The sequence below is a fragment of the Hetaerina americana genome, unplaced genomic scaffold (assembly GCF_022747635.1).
Source record: "Hetaerina americana unplaced genomic scaffold, ioHetAmer1.1.p SCAF_11, whole genome shotgun sequence".
Classification (NCBI taxonomy): domain Eukaryota; kingdom Metazoa; phylum Arthropoda; class Insecta; order Odonata; family Calopterygidae; genus Hetaerina; species Hetaerina americana.
The window spans coordinates 24,429,594-24,456,744 of NW_027286181.1; the positions used below are offsets into that span (position 1 = coordinate 24,429,594).

General features: G+C 34.4%; 1 protein-coding gene across 4 annotated transcripts in view; it reads right to left on the minus strand.

Moving 5' to 3' along the window:
• Positions 1-27,151, minus strand: part of Lrrk (Leucine-rich repeat kinase) — a 307,174-nt gene that overhangs the window by 13,604 nt on the left and 266,419 nt on the right. For 3 of the 4 annotated variants that reach the window (XM_071599498.1, XM_071599502.1, XM_071599501.1), the window contains 24 exons: positions 26,397-26,695; positions 23,296-23,337; positions 21,539-21,798; positions 20,720-20,876; positions 18,531-18,865; positions 15,332-15,477; positions 14,988-15,132; positions 14,786-14,895; positions 14,469-14,608; positions 13,266-13,490; positions 12,078-12,200; positions 10,771-10,979; positions 10,487-10,646; positions 9,744-9,982; positions 9,186-9,346; positions 8,103-8,365; positions 7,772-7,995; positions 7,445-7,593; positions 5,892-6,108; positions 4,492-4,698; positions 3,619-3,870; positions 2,774-2,918; positions 997-1,106; positions 326-448 (listed from right to left, as the gene is read on the minus strand). In XM_071599498.1, the coding sequence (XP_071455599.1) occupies positions 326-448; positions 997-1,106; positions 2,774-2,918; positions 3,619-3,870; positions 4,492-4,698; positions 5,892-6,108; positions 7,445-7,593; positions 7,772-7,995; positions 8,103-8,365; positions 9,186-9,346; positions 9,744-9,982; positions 10,487-10,646; positions 10,771-10,979; positions 12,078-12,200; positions 13,266-13,490; positions 14,469-14,608; positions 14,786-14,895; positions 14,988-15,132; positions 15,332-15,477; positions 18,531-18,865; positions 20,720-20,876; positions 21,539-21,798; positions 23,296-23,337; positions 26,397-26,695 (4,441 nt within the window). The remainder of the gene's footprint in view (positions 1-325; positions 449-996; positions 1,107-2,773; positions 2,919-3,618; positions 3,871-4,491; positions 4,699-5,891; positions 6,109-7,444; positions 7,594-7,771; positions 7,996-8,102; positions 8,366-9,185; positions 9,347-9,743; positions 9,983-10,486; positions 10,647-10,770; positions 10,980-12,077; positions 12,201-13,265; positions 13,491-14,468; positions 14,609-14,785; positions 14,896-14,987; positions 15,133-15,331; positions 15,478-18,530; positions 18,866-20,719; positions 20,877-21,538; positions 21,799-23,295; positions 23,338-26,396; positions 26,696-27,151) is intronic. The other variant, XM_071599499.1, reaches the window with a different exon arrangement.

A 27,151-nucleotide genomic window follows, 5' to 3' on the forward strand; every position in this document is an offset into this window, starting at 1 on the left:
AAATTCATCAAGTGTGTGTACATTTCTTTTCGATTTCATGCAATGACAAAATGTATACAAGTTTTTCATATCTTTCATAAATTGTAATGCCCCTTTTTCAGTTCCTGGCGTCCTTGGAAAATGTTAGATACATCTACATGGCAATGATAAATATTAATGCCAAGCTTACTTTGCATAAAATGTTCATTAACACACTTATACAGCGAGAACATCATTCAAAGATGGCACCAGCCTCAAAAATTAACTCTTTCAAAACAACAACCAAGGTAGCAAATACAAAACACGAAACATTTACCTAACTCCAAACAACAGAAGTCATACTTACTCTGTGTGTGAGGGGAGGACGGCCACCTTCCAGAATACATTCTTTGACTGATTCATGACCCTCAAATGGCTGATGCAATGTAAGCAGCTCATAGATGAACATTCCAAATGAAAAGCAATCCACCTAATGATATAAGAAACTTCTTAGCTTTGAGATATAAGTGAAAATCTCCATAACAATACATAAGCGATATTAACAGACATTTTGAACTATTATGCATGAGTAGATCTTGATAAAGTAGTATTCTGTATTATGGTTTTTAATTAGTGATTCAGGATACATTTTAGCAGCCTGCTTAAAGTATTTATGTACAAAATTACTACTATATCATGGTAGGTGATACTTGTAAATTGTGTCAGTCAATTTAATGCATTGAAAAAACTTAACTGCTTCCACAAGGGTCATGACTGAATCATTATAATAAAAATTAACACAGCCAATACAAGATTTATATGCTAGATACTATTAATCTGCTTCTGTTGAATTGATGCTAAATAGATATTCCATCAGATGCATAGAATGCTTGCTTTCTATCCCTAATATAATGGGATGGAGTGGATCAGCTGCATGTATGTTGGCAATTTTTAAAATAAACTGGCTATATGTTTTACGGTGTCAAACTTATTACATCAATATTAATGCATTAGAAAAATTGTAGAACAGCTGCTAACTTTTTCAGTATACTCTTCCTCTCCATTGTAGCGCATGATTTCTGGGGCCATAAAACCTTCAGTCCCACCAAAGCCTTTTGTCCCAGATGGAAGTGTCAACCTGCTTATACCTGCAAATGAAAGCAAAAGAATGCATACATGCATGTGAATTAGTAAAAATATAAAAAAAGCATTGTGCACATTCACAATATCAAAAGTTTAAGCTAAGTATCAGCTAAGGGCAAGGGTGACCAGCTCTTAAAACTCTATGACTCACCCCTTAATCAAACTAACCCACCCTCCAAAACATTAGACCCACCCCAATACATGAATATTGTTTTTGCCAATATATGTTGTTATAATTTGAATGTATTACTCAATGAATTATATTGAATTTTAATATTAATGAAAATTACATACAACAGTATGGCACAACTAGTACAATAAAATTAGAGCTACACGCTAATAACAATATGGATTATTATTGTGTGTCCCTCATGTAATATATGATAAATACATGGTGTTGTACAACCACTTCAAACAGAAGAAATAAACTGTAGTTCAAATAACTTTAAATGTCAGAAAATGGTAAAATACCAATAAATGGAAGGCCCTGAAACAATTATGCATGAACTTATGACAAAATAAGAACAATGCTATCTCATTAAGTTGCTGAAATAGACTCCATGATAAATAAATGGTTTTCCACATCATATCATCTACTTCTCCTTGTTATGATAGCGTGATCAGGCCAGCTCATATAATATTGGCACAACATTCAAATTTGGGTATTGTTGTCCTCAGAGCCCACCATCGTTTAAAAGAATGCATGAAGGATATAAAATGTTATCAAGCCTCTTCAAAGCATCACATTCTGTCATGAAATAACAACAGAAGTGAAACAGAAATTCTTACATGAATCATCAAACATGGAATTCCTTTATACTTATCATTAAAAACAATTTTTAATGCAATGCTTGAGCCCTGTTAATTAGCAATTTGAGTTTCTGTTTCAACATCAATTTTAAGGTTGAGATTCCTTTCTAACTTTTTGTGGATAATATTAATTCCATGACTACTCTAAGATTTACAGGCTTATCAGATAACCCAACATGTATTTTTATTACAATTTTACTGAAAGTAATTTTAATGCAATATTCCTTTTCTGTGATAATTCTACATATTTTTGTTTTTCATTTTTATAGACATTTTAGCACACTAGAAAAGCAATGAACTGAATTTGTCTCATCACAATGTTTTTCATGTAAAAAAATCAGATATACACAATGCTTAGGCCCAAAGAGAGATTAAAACCCTGAGATAACAAGTGCAGGTATTAACCACCTTAATGACTCTGCTGGCTAAGAATTGGGTAAATTAAAATGAGTTTTTTCGCAAGCCCAGACTTATGATGCAATGCGCTGAAGAAATGGCGAACAGTAGAGGAAAAAATTCTAGCTTAACCACATAAGCATTAATCATGCCATCAATTCGCTATCTAATGAAGTACTGTCATATTTAGTTTAAGATAAAATTAATCTTGTCTCAGGAAAAGATACTATTAGCCTTCTTCCATTCTAAACACCCATGTATGTGAAAATGAATTCTATCAATGCATATGTAGTGTAGATATTAAACACAGGTTGACCACCTTCACTCCATGCAGATAACTAAATCAAATATTTTTCCATATTTTTCAATTCATTCAGCATCAATACTTGCTTGTATCCCAATTAATTTAATTACCAAACACAATTCACTCTAAACACACCCTACTTAAAAGGGATTGCATAATTACCATAGTCAGCCAGTTTAACATGGACACGATCTGTTGCTGGGTCACACTGGAATGGAGACGGCAAGTGCCAAACCAGGACATTTTCAGATTTAAGATCTCGATAGATAATGTGCTGCTGGTGTAAATATTCAATGGCCTTGGCAACCTATGTAATGAAAGAGAGAGATGAATGTCCACAGTACGTCTGATATCTGGTACAGATAATGGAAACTGAGAAGAGAAATTTTAAGAGTCACAAGTTCAAAGAAAAATATAGAATTCAAACTATTCAAGCATTAATTTTATGCTCAACACATATACTTATTTTCTTCTGGCATTTCTTGATATTTTACAGTCAAGCAATTACAATCTATTTTCAGCAGTAGTTTCGAAATTGATTCTAGGCCTTTTATGATTATATAACAATAATTCCAGCTTCAATCAAATATTAACGAGTACAGGCCAAGTAAAATAATTGTATCAAAAACCATGTCTACCACAGGTCATAGCGTTTATCTAAAATTATTACAATATTTATGCAACAAACAAATTTTGCTAGAAAAAAATCAGTTTAGTTCAAATATATTGATTGACCAAAGCATAAATATTATTACAATGAATTTGGCATCTTTCTTCCATATTTTCTTAAGAATTACTTGAAACTGTTCCAGATCCCCATATTCATTTCCTCAATCGCATACTGGATGCACATATTTTACATTGATGATTTTTTTAAAATGACAATTTAATGATTTTTTACATTCTTTTTCCCTGAAAATTGAATAATTCCTATATTCATAGGCTAGATATTTTAATTACAAAAGTCAATGCAACATTAAAATATAAGATATTAGCACTTTGGTTACCTGGAGGATGACTGCCTGAAGCACATGAGGTGTAAGTCGAGCACCAGATCTTCTGTAGTGCCTGAGAGTGGTGTCGAGGGCTCCCTGTGGTGCAAGGTCAAGCACTAGGGCCAGGGGTCTGGTGCATACACCCACAAGGGGGACTATGTTGGTGTGGTGGAGGGAGAGCAGGATGTTCAGCTCCTGCCGGGCTGTGCAGTATGCCTTGCACGCATACTGGAGGGGGTCCCTCTCCCACTTCCCTTGCGCAGCCTGAAGGAAACAAGAAATAAACATATACAACAAGAACACATAAATTGACTCCAAATCATCATGTTTCAAAATAAAATAAACACAACTTCTTGATGCTCAACACTAAATTAAATTGTCCCCATTGCAGTTTCAAAATCTTTGCATCATTTTCAAGGGCAAAACCTTAAAAAATTATGCAAACACATTGATGCCATGGCCACACTAATGCAATTCTTTATTGAATATTACATTACAAATTTCATTAGCAAAAGTACATTATTTGATGGTGCATAACAATGAAACCATGAATGAAAATAATTGAAGATTTAGAATAATACAAATTGATTTTCTGAAAAATTTCAAATCTTCTCAACAAAAACTATCCGATGGCATGTAAAGCATTTTTCTGTTATTTTACCCCCTACAAGTATAATGACACAATAAATGTAGCCTAAGGAGTTCTGACCAGGGGATTTCAAATTCAAATCTGAGGAAGCCTCTGGGCATCCATCAATTCAGAACACAAGCAGTGACAATTTTTGGGGCAGAGAATTTTTTGGGAATCAATGGAAGTATGGATGGGAAACTGGTCACCCAACCCTGAATGGGTAAATTTCACTCAAATGGTTCAGTGGACCTCACCTTGTAGGCGATGAGGGCAGAGGGTCGAGCAGTGACACCAGGCTGTACTGGCTGTAGCATCTTCATGGCCACATCACCCCAGGTGTTAGGGCCACGGAGACGACAAGTTCCTCGGAAAACAAAACCAAAAGCACCACGCCCAAGCAATGCTCCCCTGCGAATGTTCTCCGGACGAATGAGGAAACGATCGCCAAGGTCCAAAAACACCTGAGGAAGCATCAATTTTGATGATAACTTAGAATAAGCATAAATTAATAGAATGCATATCTATAAGTTTGGATGAGATTCATAAATGTCTCAAATAATTGCCAAAGAAATAAATCATTGCGAATCTGGGTTGAAAAAAGTTACTTTTATTAATCAATCCATTTACACTAAATTGAGGATTAAAATGAAGGACTTGAAGTACACACATATGTGAAAATCATGAATCTTTGGGACATGCTTAACATGGAAGGAAGATCTCAGGGTATTCAGGGCAGTGATGTGCTATTGACTATATTTTTATCTTTCCACAAGTATTCTAATCATAGTCTCTAAGCAATCTGAACTGTATGTTCATGTGTGTTCCATGAATACAATGTAAACTACTAAGGCATATTTATGAACTGATTTAGTACATGATGAACAAACTTAAAGATCAAAATACTGAATGGAGATGATTATACTTAAATGTTAATTATTACTTATTTTGTACTTAATTATGTCTCCTCCATGCAACATGAACTTACATCACAATAAATCTCTATATTTTCATGAAAAAGTCTAACTAGAAAAGACAACCCTTTTCATCATTTTATGCTTAACTATGACCAAAATACCTGACTGGTATTTTATGTAACTTTTGCCTGAGCAGTTCAATTATTTGCCACATTAGATTATCACCCTTTTCTGAATATCCACTTAAATCCAAAGTCTTAACTTGTGCTCCTCTATATCCAGATTTCTAATCTTGAAATATTTTATCGATACCAAGAGTCAAATGTAAGTCCCTAACACAATGGAAAGACAAAATGCCATGTAATGTGTACATTCGGTACATGTTCTATGCAATACGAAGTTCAATAAAGAGTAATTTTTGAGTTTCAATTAACATAATTTATTGTTAAAAAAATTAATTTTATAGGATATTGATAATTTAATGAGTTTTAAATATCAAGTACAAGTTTCACTGATTTAAGGTGAGATGTTTCAACTGTACACAGTTGCTGCAGATTCAATACTGGAGTCAATTAATGAAAGTTGTACCATATATACATTACACATTAACCTAAAAATATAACATATCATTATTTTTTTGCACAATAAATTATGCAAATAAAAACAATTACGAACAATCTTTACTGAAAAAGACCTTGTACTTCACATTATCACGGTGGTGTTTGCACATTGCTACTTACTGTATCAGGAGCTATTTGAGCAAGCTGGAGTTCTCCATGTGTGGGGCAGCTGAGTGCCTGGGGTCGATCATAGGCTGCAAGAATGCACTCTTCCACCATCCACCCAAATCGAGGCTCAGGCTCCGCCTCTTCTGCCACCACTGGACCCTGTCCATCAACGTCCTCCTCCTCACCTTCTCTCCCCAGCCCAGGGTGACCTTCGACTGAAGGGTTTCGACTAGAAGGAAGATCAGGATCATCTACATACAGGCCTACAACTTTTTGTTGAGATGTTAAAATGACATTCAAGTCAATTCACTGAAAAAATATTCTGTCCTTCCCTCTTGTTTGATGAGAATTTTAATATTCTTTTGTTTCATTCTTCTCACTGAGAAAGTACGAGGATTGGAGAAAATTAACTATGTCAGTAAGAAAAAAATAGTAAATCTATAAAAATGTTTATTGCCAGTGGATAGGCCAATAAAATTTACTGACAGGGAAATTTTTATGGGTATAATCTTTATATCGACGTGTATAATTTTGGAAGTGTCCATCTGCCCCTTCAATACCAGATAGGCTTCATCTAGAGTAATTCAATGAAGAGTGCAGTGTTTCTAAAAGCTAGGAGGTCCTTAGAAAATTATCACATTTTTATGAAGACTCACGTTAGAATCCAAGAGAAAGTGATATATTTCCATATGTTTACATCCAATTTCTTATTTTTCAGTGTGAATTTCTTTCTTATTATGTAAATGCCAGCCCCTGTTGTGGCAGGGTAACATTCTCACCCGGCAACCCAGAGATCACAAGTTCAATGCCCACCTGGGTGGGTTTTCCTCCACTTAGGGTATGGGTTTTTGAAATTTTCTCTAATATTATATTTAGGAGGTTAGTAAAAGAAGTAACTATATAGCCTTATCCCTAAGAAAGACAATGTATAAATGTGAAATAATTTCCTTTGTTTTCTTTGCTCCATTGCTAAAACTCTAATGTGTCTTATTCTGGTGATGTTTTTAGGCTATTCTGTGGTATATTTGAATAATAAACATATAATTTTGAAATACATCAATTAAATATTTTGTGCTATCTGTGAGCATTTCTAAAGCAAATGTCATTGTTACCTCTGTTCCTTATACATTTCAACTTTAAATTGATGAGGACTTCATATCCAATAGTTGAAGGAAATATATATAATAATCCTTCCTACAAAATAAATATTCCCAACAGAAGCATTTCACAGTTTTTCCAGACTTCAAAACCTGGATAATCTTATTATTGAAATAAACTTTAGCTCATCATTTTTCTCTTGCCATACATATTATCTCTAATACAAGGCCAGCTTCCATCACTATTTGATATATTTATAATCTTGAGTAAAGCTTACACTTTGGAGTATCCATTTGTATGCGTGAACACTTCCCCTCACTCCAATCTTTCATTTGGTGGTCTCTTTCAAATCAAACAATTGTATTTTTTTCAATTTAAATTGGTAGTTAACTTCTCATATATGTACGTCATAAAATGCAATTCAAGTATGCATGAGGAAACAAACCCAGACAAATGTCAAATCTTACCTAGATCCTGCACTATCCGGTCCCACACCACTGTCACCATCGGATGTGCAACTTTCTTGAGATTTTCGTACCCTCTGCCTACTCATGTGGCCAAAGTGTTGATTAGGTCCAGAGATTCCCTCCAGTCCTTGGTCAGCATTCTGCATGTGCTAAACAAAACAATAAAATGAGTGATACATATTTGATTAATAACAGGAAAACTCTTAAAGAGTAAAATAGTGAATAAATATTTAAAAAAACCTTCATGATAAAAAATTTCAAACATCAATTCAAAACTTAATGACAATGATAAATAAGGGAGTGTAATTATAAGAAAGCTTCACTTACTTCAGATAAGCGATGAGACATCTGAGGACTGTAGGAATCTCCTCTGCTGCCATCAGCACTGGACCATGACCCTTGGATGGGCCTCAGGAGAGGGCCATTTGAACTGAGACCATCTGGTCCATCAGAGCCCCAATCTCCTGGCAGTAGAGAGCTTAGACAACGAGGACAAGGAACTAAGCGAGTGACTAAGAAACGGCCCTCAGATGTGTGAACAAACCTTGTGCCTGAAAATTCAATAGCTCATATTATGCATCTGTTTTCGATCCAGGGGACACATGTCTACTTCCCCACATGGCATAACCTCACAAATAAGAAATAAGTGAACGTTTACCTAGTGTGGGGTACCAGTCTTCTAGAAGAATATCTATATGATCTACTGCTAGAGCCAAAAGTTTTGCAATACACTCTGGACTGGGGTCTAAAACAATTGCCTGGTAACCAATTGGCTCATCAGACACCCTTTCATCTTCCTCAGCTGTCTCATCAACAATTGGCCTCTTTATCACAACAGTGTCGACAGGGAAATAAATCTCAAGAATGGAAGAATTATTCAAATCAACATCTGACCAGACACCTTCCTGCTGCAGACGAAACCTGTAATTTTCAAGGAGACAAAATTTAAAAATAAATTAAAAAGAAGTGAAATAGGAAACAATGGTCAAATTTCATGGTAGCATACTTTTCAAAAATCTTTCTCTGAATCAAGATGCAATTTGGACAAATTTAGAGCTTGTGCACCATCAAAAAGAAAGATTCTTTGTACATTACAGGGTTTATTCAAGAGAATATATTGCTTCCGCAAATGTTGCTGCAGTCATTATGAGCCTGCATTCTTTTTTATTTCATAATTAAATTTTGAATTTGAAAAAATATGCATTACCTGAAACAAATATTCTAAAATATTTCTTCAATATCTAATCAGGCTTCTCTAAGTTGTGAATTGTAGCATAATTCATATTCCATTGCACATGATGACATTGGGTTATTTTTACCTCACACAATAATCCTATTCTATTCACAGAGTACATGTATACATGAGGCCACACCACTCATTGAAATTTCCTGTAGAGTGGTCGTAATCATTCAATGAACTCAAATATTACAACATTCAAGAAATCAAATTTTGAAGCAATAATCATTCATAAAGAGTAAGCATTTTGTGACAAATATATGCAGCTCCAATTACCAATAGGTTTTTATGATTATTGTGGTAAAATTAGCTGGTGAGTAAATAAAAGTGTAGAACTTCTATCCATTCTTCCAGAGGCACTTGAAACCTAAGAAAATCTGCAACATCAACTTAATAAATAATTCAATATAGAAACAAAAATGCATGCCTGCAAGAAACAAACAAAGTAAATAGTCCTTTTGACAGTCGATTGATACTTAAAATAAAAACACTACTTCACAGTACCTAAGCTGTCTGTAGTCAACAGGAGTGTTTTTAAGAGTTGGAAGAACTTCCTTCATTCGAAAAAGAGTAGTATCCAAATAGCGCAACTCCATTCCAGTTTGCCACAGTATCCATTCCGCTCTGACATCGAGGAGATTAACCAATCGTGGATCTTGAGTCACCTAAAATGAAAATTGCAAATGTACTTTGTGTTCACCACTAAAATTAACTAATACATTCTGCAACATAAAATTAAAATAATTCCTCAAAAGCCTGTGTTAGGATGGAATAAATGACACTTTATAAACAGCTTATGTGAAATTCTCACAGATTTGAATAATAATTCATATGAAGTTAGTACTAGTGGACAAAGACAAAAACACAGAAACAAACAAAGTGTTTTGTGTGTTTCTGTGTTTTTGTCTTTGTCTACTGGTGTTAACTTCATTTACATTATATAGGTAAATATGTATATACATATAATCTCATGCAGACCATTTCACCTTATTTAGTGTATAATGCAAACTGGTGGAAAATATGAAATCCAAGAAAGAGAGTAAAATTGAGGACTCAACTTACCTCTTTTGGTAGGACAAAGTATGAACGGACCACTTGGACAATGGCATCATCAGCCAAAATTCTAGTGGTGAGCCTTGACCAAAAGCCACTGGGGAAATATGACATGAGAAGCAGCCGTCTGATAGACAACTCCGGCTCCCCCCTATGAGTCAATTCACATTTGGCAGTGCCATTGCCACCTTTGGTGCCCACTTCATCCCCACCATCTTCCGATTCAGACAGTGAACCACTAGATGGTGCTGAAAATGTTTAAAATTAATCAAATTCACAATCAAAACCATAAACTCCTTCACATAGTGTCCATATCTAGACAAAATTTTTCTCTTTTTAATTATAACCTTATTTGTTCCTCTCTTGGAGGCAATATATTTTTATATGTTTTGTATTTTTATAAACAATTTGAATCATTTTTCTGTTAATTCTGATGCTAAGGGTATCTGATTACTTAAAATGCATTAATTGAATGAATACTTGTAAGTCCAGGGTTTAAAAAATTCCTCCATACAAAAGTATTACTCTGTATTTTGATGATAAACAATAAAAGTAGATTTTGTGCTCATAATGATATTTCTGAGCCTCTTACTTGGTTCACTCTCATATTTTTGTAATTGACATTTTTTTTGCTGTTATATTAATTTCAAAATTGTTCCTCTTTATGAATTTTAATTGTTCTTCTACTGAAAATTGGACTGAAAAAGAAAAGACTTAGAAATGTTCCCTTTGTCCAAGGAAAGAACACCAACCACTTATTTTTGTTGCCCCAGGAGAGCCTTTGAACACAGGTTTCTGTATTTTGAACTTTTCATTTGGAGTGTAGAAGGATGAGTTCCCAACTATTGTAGATGCACTTGATAATGGAATTTTCTTGTTCCTACCAGTCCAGCCTCTTGTTCTCACAGGGATCTTCAATTGAAACAAATTTAACACAAATAAATATGACAATCATGATTACTACAGCAGTGAAGCTACAATGATAACTAACATAATCAGCTATTGTAAAACACATAAGAGATTTTTATTAGTTTACCTTCACACGCACGAAGAGATGATTTGAATGAGGAGATCTTATTTGTTCCTCTGATGGCAGCAATGATGGAATAAGCAAGGTTCGGCTATCCCAAGTTAAAGCAACCTCAAACTTGTTGAGCAAACTCACAATGTAGCCTCTTGCATTTGCACAGAGAGATGGTGACGATGATTTGAAAACATGCTTAAGATCATCCAATTTCATGACACCTGAAGAAGAATATTACTCTATAAGATTAGGATATTGAAGTGTATTATACAAAACTAAATGAGTAAACCTCTCTTGGAATTGTCCATTAGTAAGGCCTTGAGTAGAAAAGTTAATGAGGAAACTTTTTTATTCATGGTGCTCAAGATACATTGCTACATACATTGCTAGTTAAAATGAGCATTTGGAGTTCGGCTTATGTAAAGGCTAGGGCAGAAAAAAACGATTTCTCAAATTCAAGAGGGTTTTATCTCATAAGAAAAATGAAAAAATAGGAATAATTTACACCCTAACATGTAGCAAAGGACTAATTTACTTTTTTTTCCTTTCTGGACACCTCTGGTGATTTGTGAGTCTCTGAGATCCAGATAAGTCACGCTTGGACTGCCATCAGTTTCCCAGGGACTAAACCACCAGAATAGATGCAACACCCAAGCCCAAGGCAGAAATGAAAAACCCGCAACCTTATGGTTAGCAGCTGAGGGAACTATCCAAGCTGGCCAGCTAATTAAAAATATTCAAGCAGTATAAGAAAAGTAAACACTGGAGCCTAAATACATTTGTGCATGAAACCGTAACCTATACATGACCTATAAATGTTAAAATTTTTAATTAACATATCTAGAATTTACTCATGCTTGTTAAATCAACAATTTAAAGGTAATTTACTAAACAGAGAATTTATTAAATATTAAATTTCATCAAAAGCTGTTAATAAGGTTGAAGTTAGTCAATTTATAAACTAGAAATTGAAAGATGAAAGAAAACAGAGAATAAATATTTCATTAATATACACTCCTACATTTTCATTGGACACAAATTTCCATAAATCTAACACTCTGATCTAACTTAAATAAACATTAACAGAGATAATTTAGGTAAATTAACAGAGCAAACTCTTGACTGATTAATAGAATCACAAACAAGAGTTTATTAACTATATCATTTTATTAATGAATGGCTCAAAAATCTAATGGCCAAGTTTTTTAGTATGCTTAAAATGATAAAACTACATTATTAGTATACAAATAATAGAAGCAATTATCCATTTATGCAAACAAAAAGTAAGCAGTTAATAAATATCAAAATTTTCTACTTGCCAGTTCTAGCAAATGGATTAATTTCTCGAATAGTAACCACATGGGCCAACATGTCACATAGCCATTGTGGATCCAAAAAGTAGAGATCTTTTAGAGTGGCATCATCGTAATGCAGAAGAACACCTAGAAATGAAATCATAGTTTATTTAACCAAAATTTATTTTATGACAATACAATAATAAAATAACTGTTTATCAGTAGCAGACGAAGGGACAGAATTTCAAAATTATTTTTCTATGCATCATAATTAAGCCTTTATTGCCATATAACCTTTCTCCCAGAAGAGGATTTATTTCAAACCCAAAGTATGATAGACAATTTGGCTAACCTGCCATGAGTTAGATTTCAAATCAACTGAAAAATTATATAAACAGTATCATCTCAATCAAATGACTGGATGGAATAGAAAACAAACAAAGAAGTACTAGGCACAGTGGGATGGAAGTGAGGGTTGCTGGGAAAAACCCAGAGGAGGCAGCAACGATGGATGCAGGGCATTTCGATTGGCAATGGAATGGAGAGAATGTTAGGCTGGAAGAAAATAATAGGGATAGAATGAGCGGGTGGAAAAGGATAGGGATGTTGGATGGAATATAGAGTATATACACAGATTTGAAGAACAATTTGTTATACTGTGGGTATTAAGGTTGTGTCCTGTTAGTCGAGGTTAAGAAATGTAGGAGCATTAAGTTTGTGCCCATCCCAAACATACCCTAAACAGCTAACTACCATATTGTAATAATTAGCTGTATGGGTTAGCTACATCTTTTTCAACTAAAAAATGTTAGCATGTGCATTTGGGGAAACTTATGAAAATTTGGACAGACAAGATAGGCAGAGAAAAAGACTTGAAAAGTCTTCAACAATCAAATCTACAAATGGCTTCATATGTTATCATATCCAGACTCAGGAATGATTAAAAAATGTTCATATATATTTTTCAATATTACCAATGTTTTGTAATCTATTAATTTTTAAGGCTTGAAAATATAGAAAGTTATTAAATTAAAATCGTATGTATATTTGCTTCATGGACACATTTTTATCATTCAAATAAATTTTGCTGAGGTTTTAATTATGTTCCATTTTTAATTCTAAAGGTTACGTGGTCAAGTTTACTTAACGAAACACTTAAGCAGCACCTACTCTCTACATTCTTTCAGTTTTAGGGATATATGTAAAATTTACCATTTTCATGCAGAAAAGCTGTAGCTTGATTCAGCTCAGAGGTATCTCTGAATGTCCGGTGATGTCGTGCCAGCATCTCTCTGGTCACCGCTGCTCTATACTGCTCTGCAGTCAACACTGGATCTCCACCAGCCATTCTCCTCTCCCACGCTATGTGGCCAACAACCTCCTCCAAAGCCAAGTAGCTCGCTGGAACTCGCTGCTCCAGGAGCAGTTCCTTGCTCCCTGAAAACCAACATGCCACTTAATAAAAATGCCTTGCCGACACATGAAAAATGCCACACTTTTATGCTCAAATTACGAGAATGTAATTGGGTCTTCCAGCATATGGGAAATGTACCCCAATTTAATTTGTGCTACCAGTATGATCCACTATAACTCAACATTGGAATACATAAAGATAAAGAATTGATCCAGTGGAAAATTCTAATTTCTCCCAACAAAAAGTATGCAATCTATATTCCAGAGAAATATCTGAAACTTTAAACAAATATACTTCTAGGTCTAACTCAATGATTTCAGGCTCAAATTTGTGAATTACAATAAATTAAATATGGCACTACTGGTTTGGATGCATAGGTGTCATCATCTGGTACATGATGCAAATGCTATACCTGATGATTTTGTCTATACAAGTAGTACCATAATAAATGTATGGTGAAAATATGAATTTTTTTCTATTTCAGTATTTTTTTGGATTATTAAATAAAATGCATACAATTGAAACTGATTCCGGATGAAGGTTTGCTGAAAAAATGCACATTCATAATTAAAAATTTCAATAAGCATACATTGACAACAACACTAGTTGTAAGCATACATTACAACACTAGTTTATTCCTGGACACATTTTTTCAGTATTTTAACATATAATGTAATCAGCATAAGAAAAAAACCTCTGCAGCTATTAATATCCTGAAATTAAGTACTTTCCCCTTAATTATGGGAGCCATAATCCAGGTAAATGAAAATTTTGCTCTAAAAATACTATGACTGTTAACAATAAACGGTAGGCATAAGTCCTGACTGCCTTATCTACCCCACTCTATTAATTATTCTATAAGAATGAGAATCTGGAAATGAACCAAGAACTCAATAGGATAAACATTCATTCAGTCCCCTTTTCTATTAGGCTCTGACTTGCCCTACAGTGAATTGAAGATGCTGAATTGATATGGTACCTACTGAAAATTATTTTCTAACCTGGAGGTCTTAGGCTGAATACAGTATCATAGATGAGATTGCAAAGTAATTTGATGTTGTGCCTAGTTTTGCAGCTCACTTCTATTGTGTCTAACACCCTAGGGAGACCACACTTCTCAGCATCGACAATGTTGATGAATCTGCAAAGAGAAAATACTTACATTAAACCTTCAAATTGACTGCCAAGTATGATATTAAACAAGCAATATAAACTTATTCACATGTAACAATTTGTCATGCATTGTAATAAATCAATGCTTCCATGCAGTCATTCTCATATACTGAATAGCAGGTCAGATAAAGATTATTAACATTACTTGTCTCTTATCATCTGCTGGAGATCTTCTGACATAGATGATGGATAATGTTCCCTCATCATATCGTAATGTGTTCCCACAATTATCACAGGTGAGTTTGGTGCTCGGGCCTTTAGAGAAAACACAAGAACACCTCAGTAGGAAAACCAAATTCAGTATTGCTCTTATTCCACTCTCAATTCAAACTCCATTCATTTAGTACCTGAATGTTCACTAGCCACTGCAGTATTTCTGCAATGCCCCTCTGGCCATCTGGAATTCGCCACACAACAAGATACAGACTACGTTTGGACAGAAAATATTGATGAGTGGCATAGTATTCCCTCTGACCACCAAAGTCCCATGTCCTATAGAAAATACATACAGAATAAGAGCATTATTCTCAACGAAAATCAGTGAAAAATCAAATTCACACAAAAAAGATGTATCATTTTGATGCATACAAACTTTTGTCTCTTAAATTACAACACACTATGCACAGATTCAAATAAAAATCTAAAATGAAGCATACGTTTTCAAAGGAATAGCAATGCTGTACAAATTTACCTGAATACAACAGCACCATAGGATGATTGGCCTCGAATCTTCTTCTCATACACCCAATCACATATATCAACTCCAACTGTAGATATATTTGTACCCTTGGCTGTTTTTACGTTGATATTTTTATTTCCCATTCGTTTAGCCCAGTGCTGTAAAATAGAAGCCTTACTTAAAATATGATAATAATTTCACTGAAAATTTTAATCGCCAAGTATGAGATAAAAATCAATTAACTCTTTGATCCATTAAATTGGTGACTTGCTAATTATTCATGTAGCGTGCCCTATGACTTTAAACAAGAATCACTTGATTGGATGGCTTAAGTTGATTGTTAATATAAAATTATACAAAAAAGAGCAAACGAAAGGATTTGAAAAGTTATTACAAATGTATTTTTGATTACAACTCACGAACAGTGAATTAGCAATCAAGAACAATGTTTATAGGACAGAGATTGAGACGTTGTTAGATAAAATTTTAATTTTGTCTGTTTTTAGCATACAAATTAAGTACAAACAGCACACTGAATCACGACTAAATAGGGGAATTAATTTTTTATTTTTAATATTTTGGACAGGCTACATTTTCTAAGTAAAATTTCATGATTTGGGCAAAATATCATGCTTATTTAGAGAAGAAATCGGGGTATTTTTAGCAATAGATTTATCACGGATATGCAACCAACTTTACAGTGACGAGGTTTTGGTTGCATAACACCAAGGGTAAATTTGAACAAAATTTTCACACTATCCAATTGTTGATTATAAAGTAACATTGGCAGAATACACAGAGATACAAGGTAAATGAAGTAGTAATTTGATATCAAAATGATTTCTTGAAAACGCTGGTTAGAATGAGTGAAAATATTGGCAAAATTGTCCATAAAGAGGAACTCTCTCCACTCAGGTCTATGAAATTCTGATAAATTTTACCAGGAGTTTCAGAGGCTGATGGGTGAAAGTATTCTTCAGCTTTTTCTCTTAAAAAACATTCTGCAAGAAAATTGTGCACTTAGCTACACATAAACACAGATATGTAGTATTTGCAGTTCCTGAATTCAAAACTAGTGAGTTTACAAGTCAATACACAACCTACAATGAAAAACCTGGACCCTGATATTGGAAATCTACATTAAATAAATCAGCCAATGCAACCATGGAGTACACAGCGCCTATAATATGGAATCCCACGCTCTTCCAGTCATGAGCTATTTCCAACTAAATATACTTCCTGTCACCTGCCCATCACATGAAGTAAAGTAAAGGGGCACTAAAACATACTGTATTCACCCAAATACAATGTTAAGTTTTTTGTTCAAATTTATTATGAAAAAGTCACCCATCAACTTAAATTCCAGCTTCAGAAAAATTCTTCCAGGCCTATGTAATGCATCATGAAGAATCTTCAGTAAAATTCTTTCATGTCTATGCAATGCAACATGAAGAGTAAAAGTCTGTATTATTTCTCATTATATTCAAAAGAAGTTTCTATCGATTTCAATTTCATAACTACGTTTGTATTTTCTAACCAATTTCCAGATTCTATTGAAATTTTGTAAGTTAACTAAACAGATGTGTGCTAATAATGAACAGATGAATTTCTATGTCCAAACGTTTGAATTCCAATAATGCCAATATAAAGGATTATCCAATGATTTGGACAACATTTTAAACTAAAACTCCTGATAAAGAACAGAAATATACAACAGGTAATAATAACAGAGACGAAGACTACTACAATTTCCCTATAAATAAAGATTTATTTCCCACTGGTTTCGATGCACTGCATCATTTTCAAGTTCAAATGATGTAGTGCATCGAAAATAGTGGGAAATAAATCTTTATAAAGTGGAAAATTTTAATAGTCTTTGTCTCTGTTATTATGGAACAGTTCCACATCATACCTGAATCAGCAATTTATATGCATGATTACAATAAATGATATGAGGAGCAACTGCAAAGGAATTACAAATTGCTTTTAAAGATCAGAGCACTAACAATGCAATTGTTTGCAGTTATTATGGCTTAAAGAATCACTTCCTCGTGCAGGATATCACACAGATTCTATTACAATGATACAGAAGGAGAGGATGATATAATGTTAGCAAAGTGTTGGGCATTCTGTGGGATGGTCCATTGAAATGTTTTTGAAAATGAATCAGCAGACATAATCCAACAGCTTTTACAGGTTTCGGCAATTACATACAATGAGGGTATGGCATGTTAGACCCATGTCATAAAAAAGGTATATGCTTACACCAATTATTATTACCACTACTTCTCAATATACCTGTGCAAAAATTCAACATATTAAGCATTCTAGATTGCCCATGCATGCCAGGAATGCTTTAGCATTGAATCTTTAAAAAATACACTTTTCCAAAATAATTTTGAGATACTACTGGGGCATGGCTCAATGCCAATGAAGAAAATGCCAAGTACATAAAAATGTCATTTCTACCGAGCAGTTGCATGCTAAACAACATAATAATTGGCAAATGTGAATTTGAGGGCATCAAAAAGTTCATTAATCTAGGAATAATTTTAAATAATGAGAATGTGGTTATTAATGAGATCAACCAAAGGGTGATATCTGACAATAAGGCCTATTGTGACAATGTACCTATCCTTCAATTAAACCTCTTCTCAAGAAACATAAAATTGACCTTCTGTAACATATGGAACTAAGACATGAGTCCTATCCAATAGCAATAAAAAACACTTTGGACACTTGAAAGGAATTTTCAATAAGGACCACTCCAGGATTGGTTAAAAAAGGACGGATATGAAGAGTCACAATGATCTGGGAGATAAATGGATTATTAGGAATGGAAGATAAAGTTAGGTTCACGTCACTGCAGCTGATATGGGTGGGCCTCATAAAAAGGATGCGTGAACACCAAAAGCCCGAATGGCTACTCAATACAAGATGGAAGGGGTCGGTAAGATGGGAAGACTAGTGATACAATGACTGCATGCATGCTATGGAGAAGATCTGAGGGTGATGGGATTTGCAAGATGGAGGAAGAATCAAGAAGAAGATTGGAATGGAAAGGCCATGGCGACATCCTCTATAATAGAGGATGTCAAGGCCCACCAAAGGCTGTAGAGCTGTGGAGGATGATGATGATATTGTTTAAGTGGAGGGGGAGAGTTAAATTTGGGGTCAGCTTCTATTCAGGCAGATGCAGTTTCATTCTTACCTCAGCAGGTTTTTTCTTGAATCCAGGCCCTCCAGCCCCACTACCACCCGCTCCCACTATGGCCCCCCCTCCCGTGCTCGCTCCACTTCCCTCCTGCCGAAGCTGTTCCAATAGAGATGTCTTGCCAATCCCTTGGACACCAACTATCATCAGTTTCATCCGAGCATATGGCCTGGCATCCTCTAAAACGGACTTGAGGTACCCCACCACATCCATCGTTTTGTACTTTTTCGAGTCAATCATGGAGCGAAGCGGCTCCTGCAAGCTGCAACCACGTGTGCTCAAATTCCACAAACGGGATAGGAGTCCCATCTGAGGGGGGAGCTCACATATACCTGGAAGTACGATAGGCACTGTTTAGCATTTAAGAATGGGAAGAAAGGCCTTTTGGAATGATTTTTTTTTTTAAGGTAATCTACCGGTTAAGGTAGGTTTTTGGATGGACACAACTACCAAACAAACATTTCATTACTCCCAACAAAACACAAAATCCATTATCCTACTCTATATCAGGTCCCTCTTCATCTCAGAGTACTTTCTTCCTCCCTTCATCCCGTCCAACATCCCTATCCTGTTCCTTCCCTTTCCTCGTTTGCCTAACATTCTCCCCTCTATTACAGTCTTCAACATCCCACTGCCGGTCAATACCCCCTTCATCCACTTTTCCTGCCTCCATAGGATTGCTCCCAACAAACCCCTCTCTTCGCCCCCCATACCGAGTACTTCCTCATTTGTTTTCTTCTCGGTCCATATCACCTTCTCCATTCTTCTCCATACCCACATTTCAAAAGCCTCCAGTCTACGTCTATCCTCCTGCTTCAATGACCATGTTTCCGCACCGTACATAGCAACGCTCGATATCAAAGTTTTTACGAGTCTTTTCTTAACATCTTTACCCAACGTCCCTGTCTTCAACTCCCTCCTCCTTGTGAGAGCCTCTTTGCCTAGCGCAATTCTTCTCCTTACGTCCCTACTACTTTGACCGTGTTGGTCCAAAACACTACCGAGATACGTAAACTGTTCTACCTGCTCTAGTTTTTGCCCTCCTATTTTAATGTTAAGCTTAGCCTTTTTCTTTCTAGAAAATCGCATAACCTTTGTTTTATTAATATGATTAGCTAACAAAAAATGAAACATCATAAAACCATGGAATATGGTTAGGTACATACATTCATTAATTCACTGAATCCCTTCCCTTCACTGAATTCACAGACACCTTCCAAAAGTGAACTATTTTTATGCCACCATGAGTGCCCACCATTTGGAGATTTCAATGATTACACATATTTACTTATAAGATGCGTTCTATACATTAAATATTGGTAAAATGACAAATTCAAAGAAGCTACCGAAGATGCCGCAGGAGTAACTTTTAATGGAGTCAACTGCTAATGCACATTACAATGCAACAATTTCAAAGTGTAAAAATCATTTGCCTTGACTGGGATTCGAACCCGGATCCCACAATGTCTGGCCAAGTGCTTTGGCCAGTTGAGCTAACAAGGCATCCTATTACACTCCAAAATTTTGGGGACTTTAAAGAAACAAGTTGTTATAACGAATCACCATACATACATTGTCACAGGTATTTGTGGTAGTGTGCATTGCGCCACAGCCCACAAGGCTAAAGCCAACTTTTAGGTGTTTACCTATTTTGACAAATTCAGCATCAGGAATTTTGCAGTTTAGAGGATGCCTTGGTAGCTTAACTGACTAAAAACACTCAGTCTGACATTGAGTGATTTGAGTTCTAATTTCAGTCAAGAAAATGCTTTTTACACTTTGAAATTGTTGCATTGTCTGCAAAATTAGTTAAGCATTATGATTATTCAAGATTGACATTGTAGTACTAAGCATGTTTTGTTTGATTTGGTCAATGAAAATAATTTTGAATGAAAAATTGAAATCCCTATTGATAGAAATAAAATATATAGATAGAAATACAGAAAGGGTACAACCTCCAATTAATACAATGTCAGCATTATTGGGCAATGTTCATACAACTATTCACTTTTAAAAAAATTTACATTATTATAAAGCTATGCCTTTCATAAGTTTCAGAGATAAGATTTGATGGAGCATTTTGACATTATTTGATTTTATTTAGCTTACCGTATAATTTAGCAGAAGGTTTGAGTATTTGTTCCCCAAAGGAAAAGAAGATTGATTTTGTTGTATCACAATCTTACCTGGATTTCCACTAAGATTCAGCACAGAAAGATTGTTCAACTCATGGATGTTGAGAGGAATCTCTCTCAGGTGGTTGTTGCTTATATCCAGCATACTTAAGTTAGGAAACATGAGACGTGCCTTTGCTCCACTTAACAATGGGCTCAACGTCAAATCCTGAAATTGTAAGAAGTAACACTGGAATGTGCGCATCTTCTATATTTTGTTTCATTCAGTAAGATATTACCAAGCAATAAACAAGAATGTACAAGACACATTTATCACTTAAATCCATGATTTTGCAATAAGTTCTTTTTACCCAATGATATATCATGGATATACAATTATTAGTGATCTTAGCACTTTTTCCTTTCACATACCTAAATAACTAGAAGATTGGACTGTTTTCAAAGGAGATTTAGCAAGATGGAATTCAACTTAGCTTCATAAAAAACAAACATCCAAATAATAAACTGTACAAGAAAATTATTATTATTATTAGTATTCTACTGGCTAAGGATATGTTTTGGATGGACCCAGCCGATAGATACATTTCCTTGCCTCTCCTAACTATGTATATTCCATGAAAATATTTACATAACAAGGGAAATTTTTTGGCATCCAACAATGAAAATGTATGCTTTATGTTATGGATATTATTATAATTTCACATAAGTAATAAGATTGCCATTTGGTACTCTAAATTTTTAAAAATAAACATTTTTAAAATAACTGAATGTTCTCAGTTAATAATAGTTTAATAGATTCATTTATAATTATATTTCTCAAATACAACCAACTGTATCAGCTGGAGAACACAAAAATTTTACTCTACTTACTGCATCATCTGAACCGCCCAAGTCATCTTCATCTGAGGGTAGTGCCATATGGCATGGGGATGGGTTTGCTGAATTTTGACCACTGCTGCCACCATCATCATCCGTGGAAAGTTGAATACGAGAGAGCATATTGTCAGCCAGGATTAGGGTCCTGAGATTGTCCAATCTCAGGTGCCTTCTATGCACACACACAGCATTTAAAATAGCACTTCTTATGGATCGCGAACCTCCAGCAGCCAAAACTGCACCAGCTCGCCTCCCTAAAATTGCAAAAATACTAGCTTATCTTTTGACAGGGAAAATATTGCAAGAGGGTAGTTAAAATAATGCTGAGATTTTACAGTTATTAAAACTCACATAATGTAAATTTGCAAACCAAAAAAACAAAGCATAGAAGAAATAGATTTGGGGAAACAAAAAATTTCTTTCTACCATACTTTGAAGGATATAACAGAATAATCTTTAGATGCATATGTCCTAAGCAAAAAATAAAGGATTTCACAAAACTTGGTCCTAAAATCATGAGACTATAATGCTTAAATCATGGATATATTCTCAATTACAATATTTCTAATATGACAACACATATTTGTTATTGTAGCATTTTTAATACTACACACATTTACCAGTTTCCAAGGAATTCTGGTGTACTACATTTGATCATATAAAATGCATAGAGGCACTGAAGAAGGGTGATTTCTAGCCAAAGCTTTCCTTTAAAATATGGTTTACATATAAAATGACAATTATTATAATACTGGCAGCAGCGTTAAGAGTATTGCAAGATACTTTTTAGAGTTCATTTTAATGGCAGAACTCCAATATTCTACCTAAAAAATCATTCTATTTTATATCCATTACATCTCATCATGAATGCTTTTTTTGCAAGTGTTTTGTATTTTTTACCCCTTGCTTTACTTATCTGGATACTATGTTTATGATTTTTTCCAGTAAATTATACTCTGTGCATATTCTATCAGTCAATTTTCACCAGAATCAGATCCACAAAGCCAATAAACATTCTTTTCTACAATCAGCTTTTGTAAGAGCATTTGAGATATAATAAGAAACAATGATTATGTATCTCTTACTGGATGCTAGAAACAAATTTTATGATTGCAAAGATAAAAATTCCAAATCTCAAAAAAAAAATTAAACCTTATTGTCATATTTAAATCACTTTGGTAGATGGGCGCAAGCAAAGACAAAACAAAGAAAAAAGGCATCTTATCAATTACCCAAACATATTAATAAGATGGTAATAAGTCTTTTAGTCATGAAAATGAAGAAAAATAGAAGAAACTAGTTGAAAAATAATCCATATCTTAGAGCAAAACTAGAGTGTGGAAGAATGTGTCGATGATAAACTCAAAGCTAAGGTTAACAGTAAGGTGCTATTAAAAGTTCTATACACAGAGTGAGAAGACAATCTATCAATAATTGACATTAGTGAGCTTAAAAACAATCCATTACTGAACTGATGGTACAGACTACCACTATTGCATACTACACAGGAAGTTTTCAGACAGTGGGAAAATGACTCGAAGTGATCCAAAATGTTTTGTAGGCACATGTGCAATTTAGCACCTCTTAGGGAAATGAAAAGCAACTGATGTGGGAAGACTCACTGAATATCATCATGAAAATTTTGGGTGATTCAGGAGACAAATAATGCTCAATAGAAGCTGAATAAAAATAGTCAAAGTATTTTACTAAATACTACAGCATCCTTTTGAAGCAACACACAATCAACTTACTCCATTTTTGTAAGCAAGCTGAAGTATACCGCCAGCGAGTATCTGAAAAAATGTTTAATTACTCTAAAGAAAAAGAAAACAGAGAAGAGAGAGAGAGAGAAGAATGCAGCTTCTATACTGCCATCCAATGCAGTCAGACACAAAGGTTAAGATTCAGATCTATACAAAAATATTATTAAAAGAAATAGCCATTTCATGCTGACTAAAATTACAAGAGTTATCATTTATTCAAGTAAATGATGCTCTAAAATTCAAGTGGAAGATATCTAACAATAGTTAAAAATAAAAAAAATATAAAATAATATATATAAATATAGTGTGTAGAATTCACAGATACATTTAAGTATTCACCATCCAACTATCAAGAAATTCTCCAAGTTTTCCAAGATTACCCTCTTCACCAAGCAAGTTCAACTTTGAGCAAATACTGGTCATGTGCAAATTTTAATTTAATGCATATTTCAGAAATGATTAAGAATAGTTTGTAGGATAACTGTGATTTTGGCCACATAGCATGACACCTTGCTGTATACGTGAATTTGTGAATAATACTGAGCCTGCACACCATCCTGGTGAGAAATGTTCTAAAGATTGCAAGTTATTGACAGTGGGAACCTTCCTTAAGAGGAACATGAATTTCTAAGAAAATGAAAGTGATATTCTAAAAAAAATTGTGAAGTATGGTACATCTAAAAAAGAATGTTGATGGCAAAGGCAGTGTCATTTCCTCTTAGGAAAAAATCATTAATTAACAGATACTATTGTATGAAGGACAAAATAAAACATAAAACAAAATATAAAAATTACCTAAAAACAAAATACACAGGTCTTAATTTTCACACAAAATACCGAGCACAACATTTGTGCAGTTTTATTATATTCTCCCACGATGAGGGGTCAAGCACGGAAAGGGCTATGAAAAAAACAAAAATATCTAGGCACGAATCAGTATCATATCTTGAATGCGTCTCAAAATGGCAGATGGGGAACTTTCATGAAAAAAATATTTGGAGCATCAACTTATGAATTAATTATAGTTTACAGTACATAGTGTACCCCTGCTTTACTCACTGCTTAAAAATATGCAGATGTAGTCCGAGAAATATTTCTGATGCACTATACCTGATTATGTAGTATCATAATCATGCATTCAGGAATATGCATAATTTAAGTCAACATGTTGCTTTCACTTAGTTTAAAAATTTTACCATATAAAATTCGTTTTTAATGCATCACTTAAAGAGGATATATGCAATACTCAATTTAGATGGGATATTTTTGGGTTCATCCTTAAAAACCCTAGCATCACTATTCGAAATTAAAAATCTGCTTGTATGCTCACCAATAAGGTATCCATATAATTTTTTCCCATATAAAAATTCTATACATCTGATGTTCTTACACAACAACCTTTACACATCTAAGCATTTATATTTATGAATGAAAAAATAACTGAATATATTTTCAAAAGGTTGGCAGTAGAGTGGTGGAGTAGTTGGCAGAGCATTATGGACTCAAAAGATATGTATAACATTGTTATTATTATTAGGTAGTCTACTGTTTAGGGTAGATTTTGGATGGACACAGACTGAACAATAACAGATTTTTTTACCTCTTCTAATAAAGCAACCAGGCATCTGACACTACAGTAAATTCTTCTTCAATTATGCATACAGGTACTTCCTTTCTCCTTTCATTCCATCTAACATGTCTATCCTATTTCTACCCCTTCCTTGTTCGCAAAACATTATCCTCTCAATTACAGTCCTCGACATCCCACTGCCAATCAAAATGCTCTCCATCCACCCTTTAAAGTCTCCTTTAAATTTCTCCTAACAACCCTCTCACCTCCTCCATCATGCCTAATGAAGTCGATAGTCGAAGTCGATAATCTTTGGAAGCACCACCAATGTACATATGCTGCTTGCAAGTGATCTCCCTAAAATAAGTGTTTTAAATATTCAAATTGACTACTAAAATACAGTGAAAAGCCTAGGAGTTTATCTAAGCAGCACCTTAACCTGGCGCGAGCAAGTAAATGCCATTTCTAATAAAGTTCACAAAACTCTTTACACAATGAAGCATTTCAGACACCTAATCCCTATAACATTACACCAGAAGCTTGTTCAAACGTTAGTATTACCACATCTCGACTATTGCTCAGTTGTCTACACTGATGTGAACAAGGAGCTAAGTACAAAATTACAAATGCTCCAAAATTCTTGTCTGCGATTCATTTTTAATATGCGTTTTAATGAACGTGTAACTCCTTACTATAAAATGTTGAATTGGCTAAAACTCGAACAGAGGAGAAGGCTTCAAAAGGCCTCACAATTATTTAAAGTGCTGAATTCTAAAACCCCTTCTTACTTATATGTAATTTTATATTCAATTCACTTACGACAAAGAGATCAACCCGCATTACAAAAACATTCCATCTTCCCAAATACCGCACAGCTATATATGAAAAGTCATTCAGTATTTCATCCTGTAAACTATGGTACTGCTTGACTAATAAAGTAAAATTATCCAGGAACACATCCTAATTCAACAGGAAAATGTTTGAATATCTGTCTACCACACTACCAAAATAACCTATTACTGTTCTATCAGGCTAAATATTTAACTTTTGTTCTTTGTATTTGTATGTATGTATTGTACTATATGTTTCGTTCAAATGATGTTAAATTGTGTTTTGTGACTGGTTTAATTACCTTATTCTATGCATTATGTAAACCTGTTTCACTCCATAGGTTTCAAAACCTCATGTAACATGTATTCTGCTCCAAGGGACTTTGCTCCCAGAGCAATAAAAATTGTTTATTATTATTAATGAAGAGCTTATTTTTCTTTCCATCCATTTACCTTTTCCATATTTCTCCACACTCACTTTTCAAAATCATCCAATCTACCTTTATCTTTGCTTCAATAATCATGTTTCCATGCTGTAAGGATGACGTGAATTTTGAAAAAAATGCTTATGAATAAAACAACACACCCTTCATAACTCAGTAAACATGAGGTTCCAGCTCATATAATGAATATAAAAATTTATTGCATAACTTTTTTAAAAGCAAGAATAAGAAAAAAATTAAACATACCAGCAATTATTGCAGGGATCTTCCCAGCAACAATGGGAATGTCTGACGTTGGTGATGTGAGCAATGGAACGGGTGGTCCATCTGGACCAGAAGACTGCCCAGGACCAAGGGGGGCATAGCAAGCAATGGAGGCCAAGGGATCAACGCCCTCTGCACCAATGATCCCTCCAGAGTGACTGCTTCCAAGTGGGCCCCCAACCAGCTGCGGTAAACTAGGCCAGCAACATATTTGGTTGTGGGAGAGGTCCAGCTGCTTCAAAGATCCCGGGTAGGACGTAATGTGACCCATACTCCTTAAGCTGAGGGGAAATGCAATTTATCAATCGGAAACTGTGTGATGGCTTATCAAATGGCATAGAAAATACATGAAAGATGATTCAGAATAGATAAGTTCTTCTCACATTCTACAAATTAATAATTAAAAGTTTTAAAACAATTACCAATTTTAATGAAAAGAATAAAATTGAGTAGGATTGCAATTTTAACTTAGCGGAACTGAAATTCTAACCTGATCAAAACGATAAGTTCACATAATATATACACCTCATAGGAAAATACAATCGGCTCAGAAGACATTGGTTTGATACTTGCAAAGAAAAGAATCATTCCTAAAGATTTTGACTTATGCATTTTTTAAAGAGCAATAATAGTGTCCTTCATGGTATGTTATATGAGTAAGTAGGAATGGGTTAATAAGTGGAACATTAGAGAAGGGATACATGGAGGAAGCGGAAAGTCATGTGGAACATCATTGT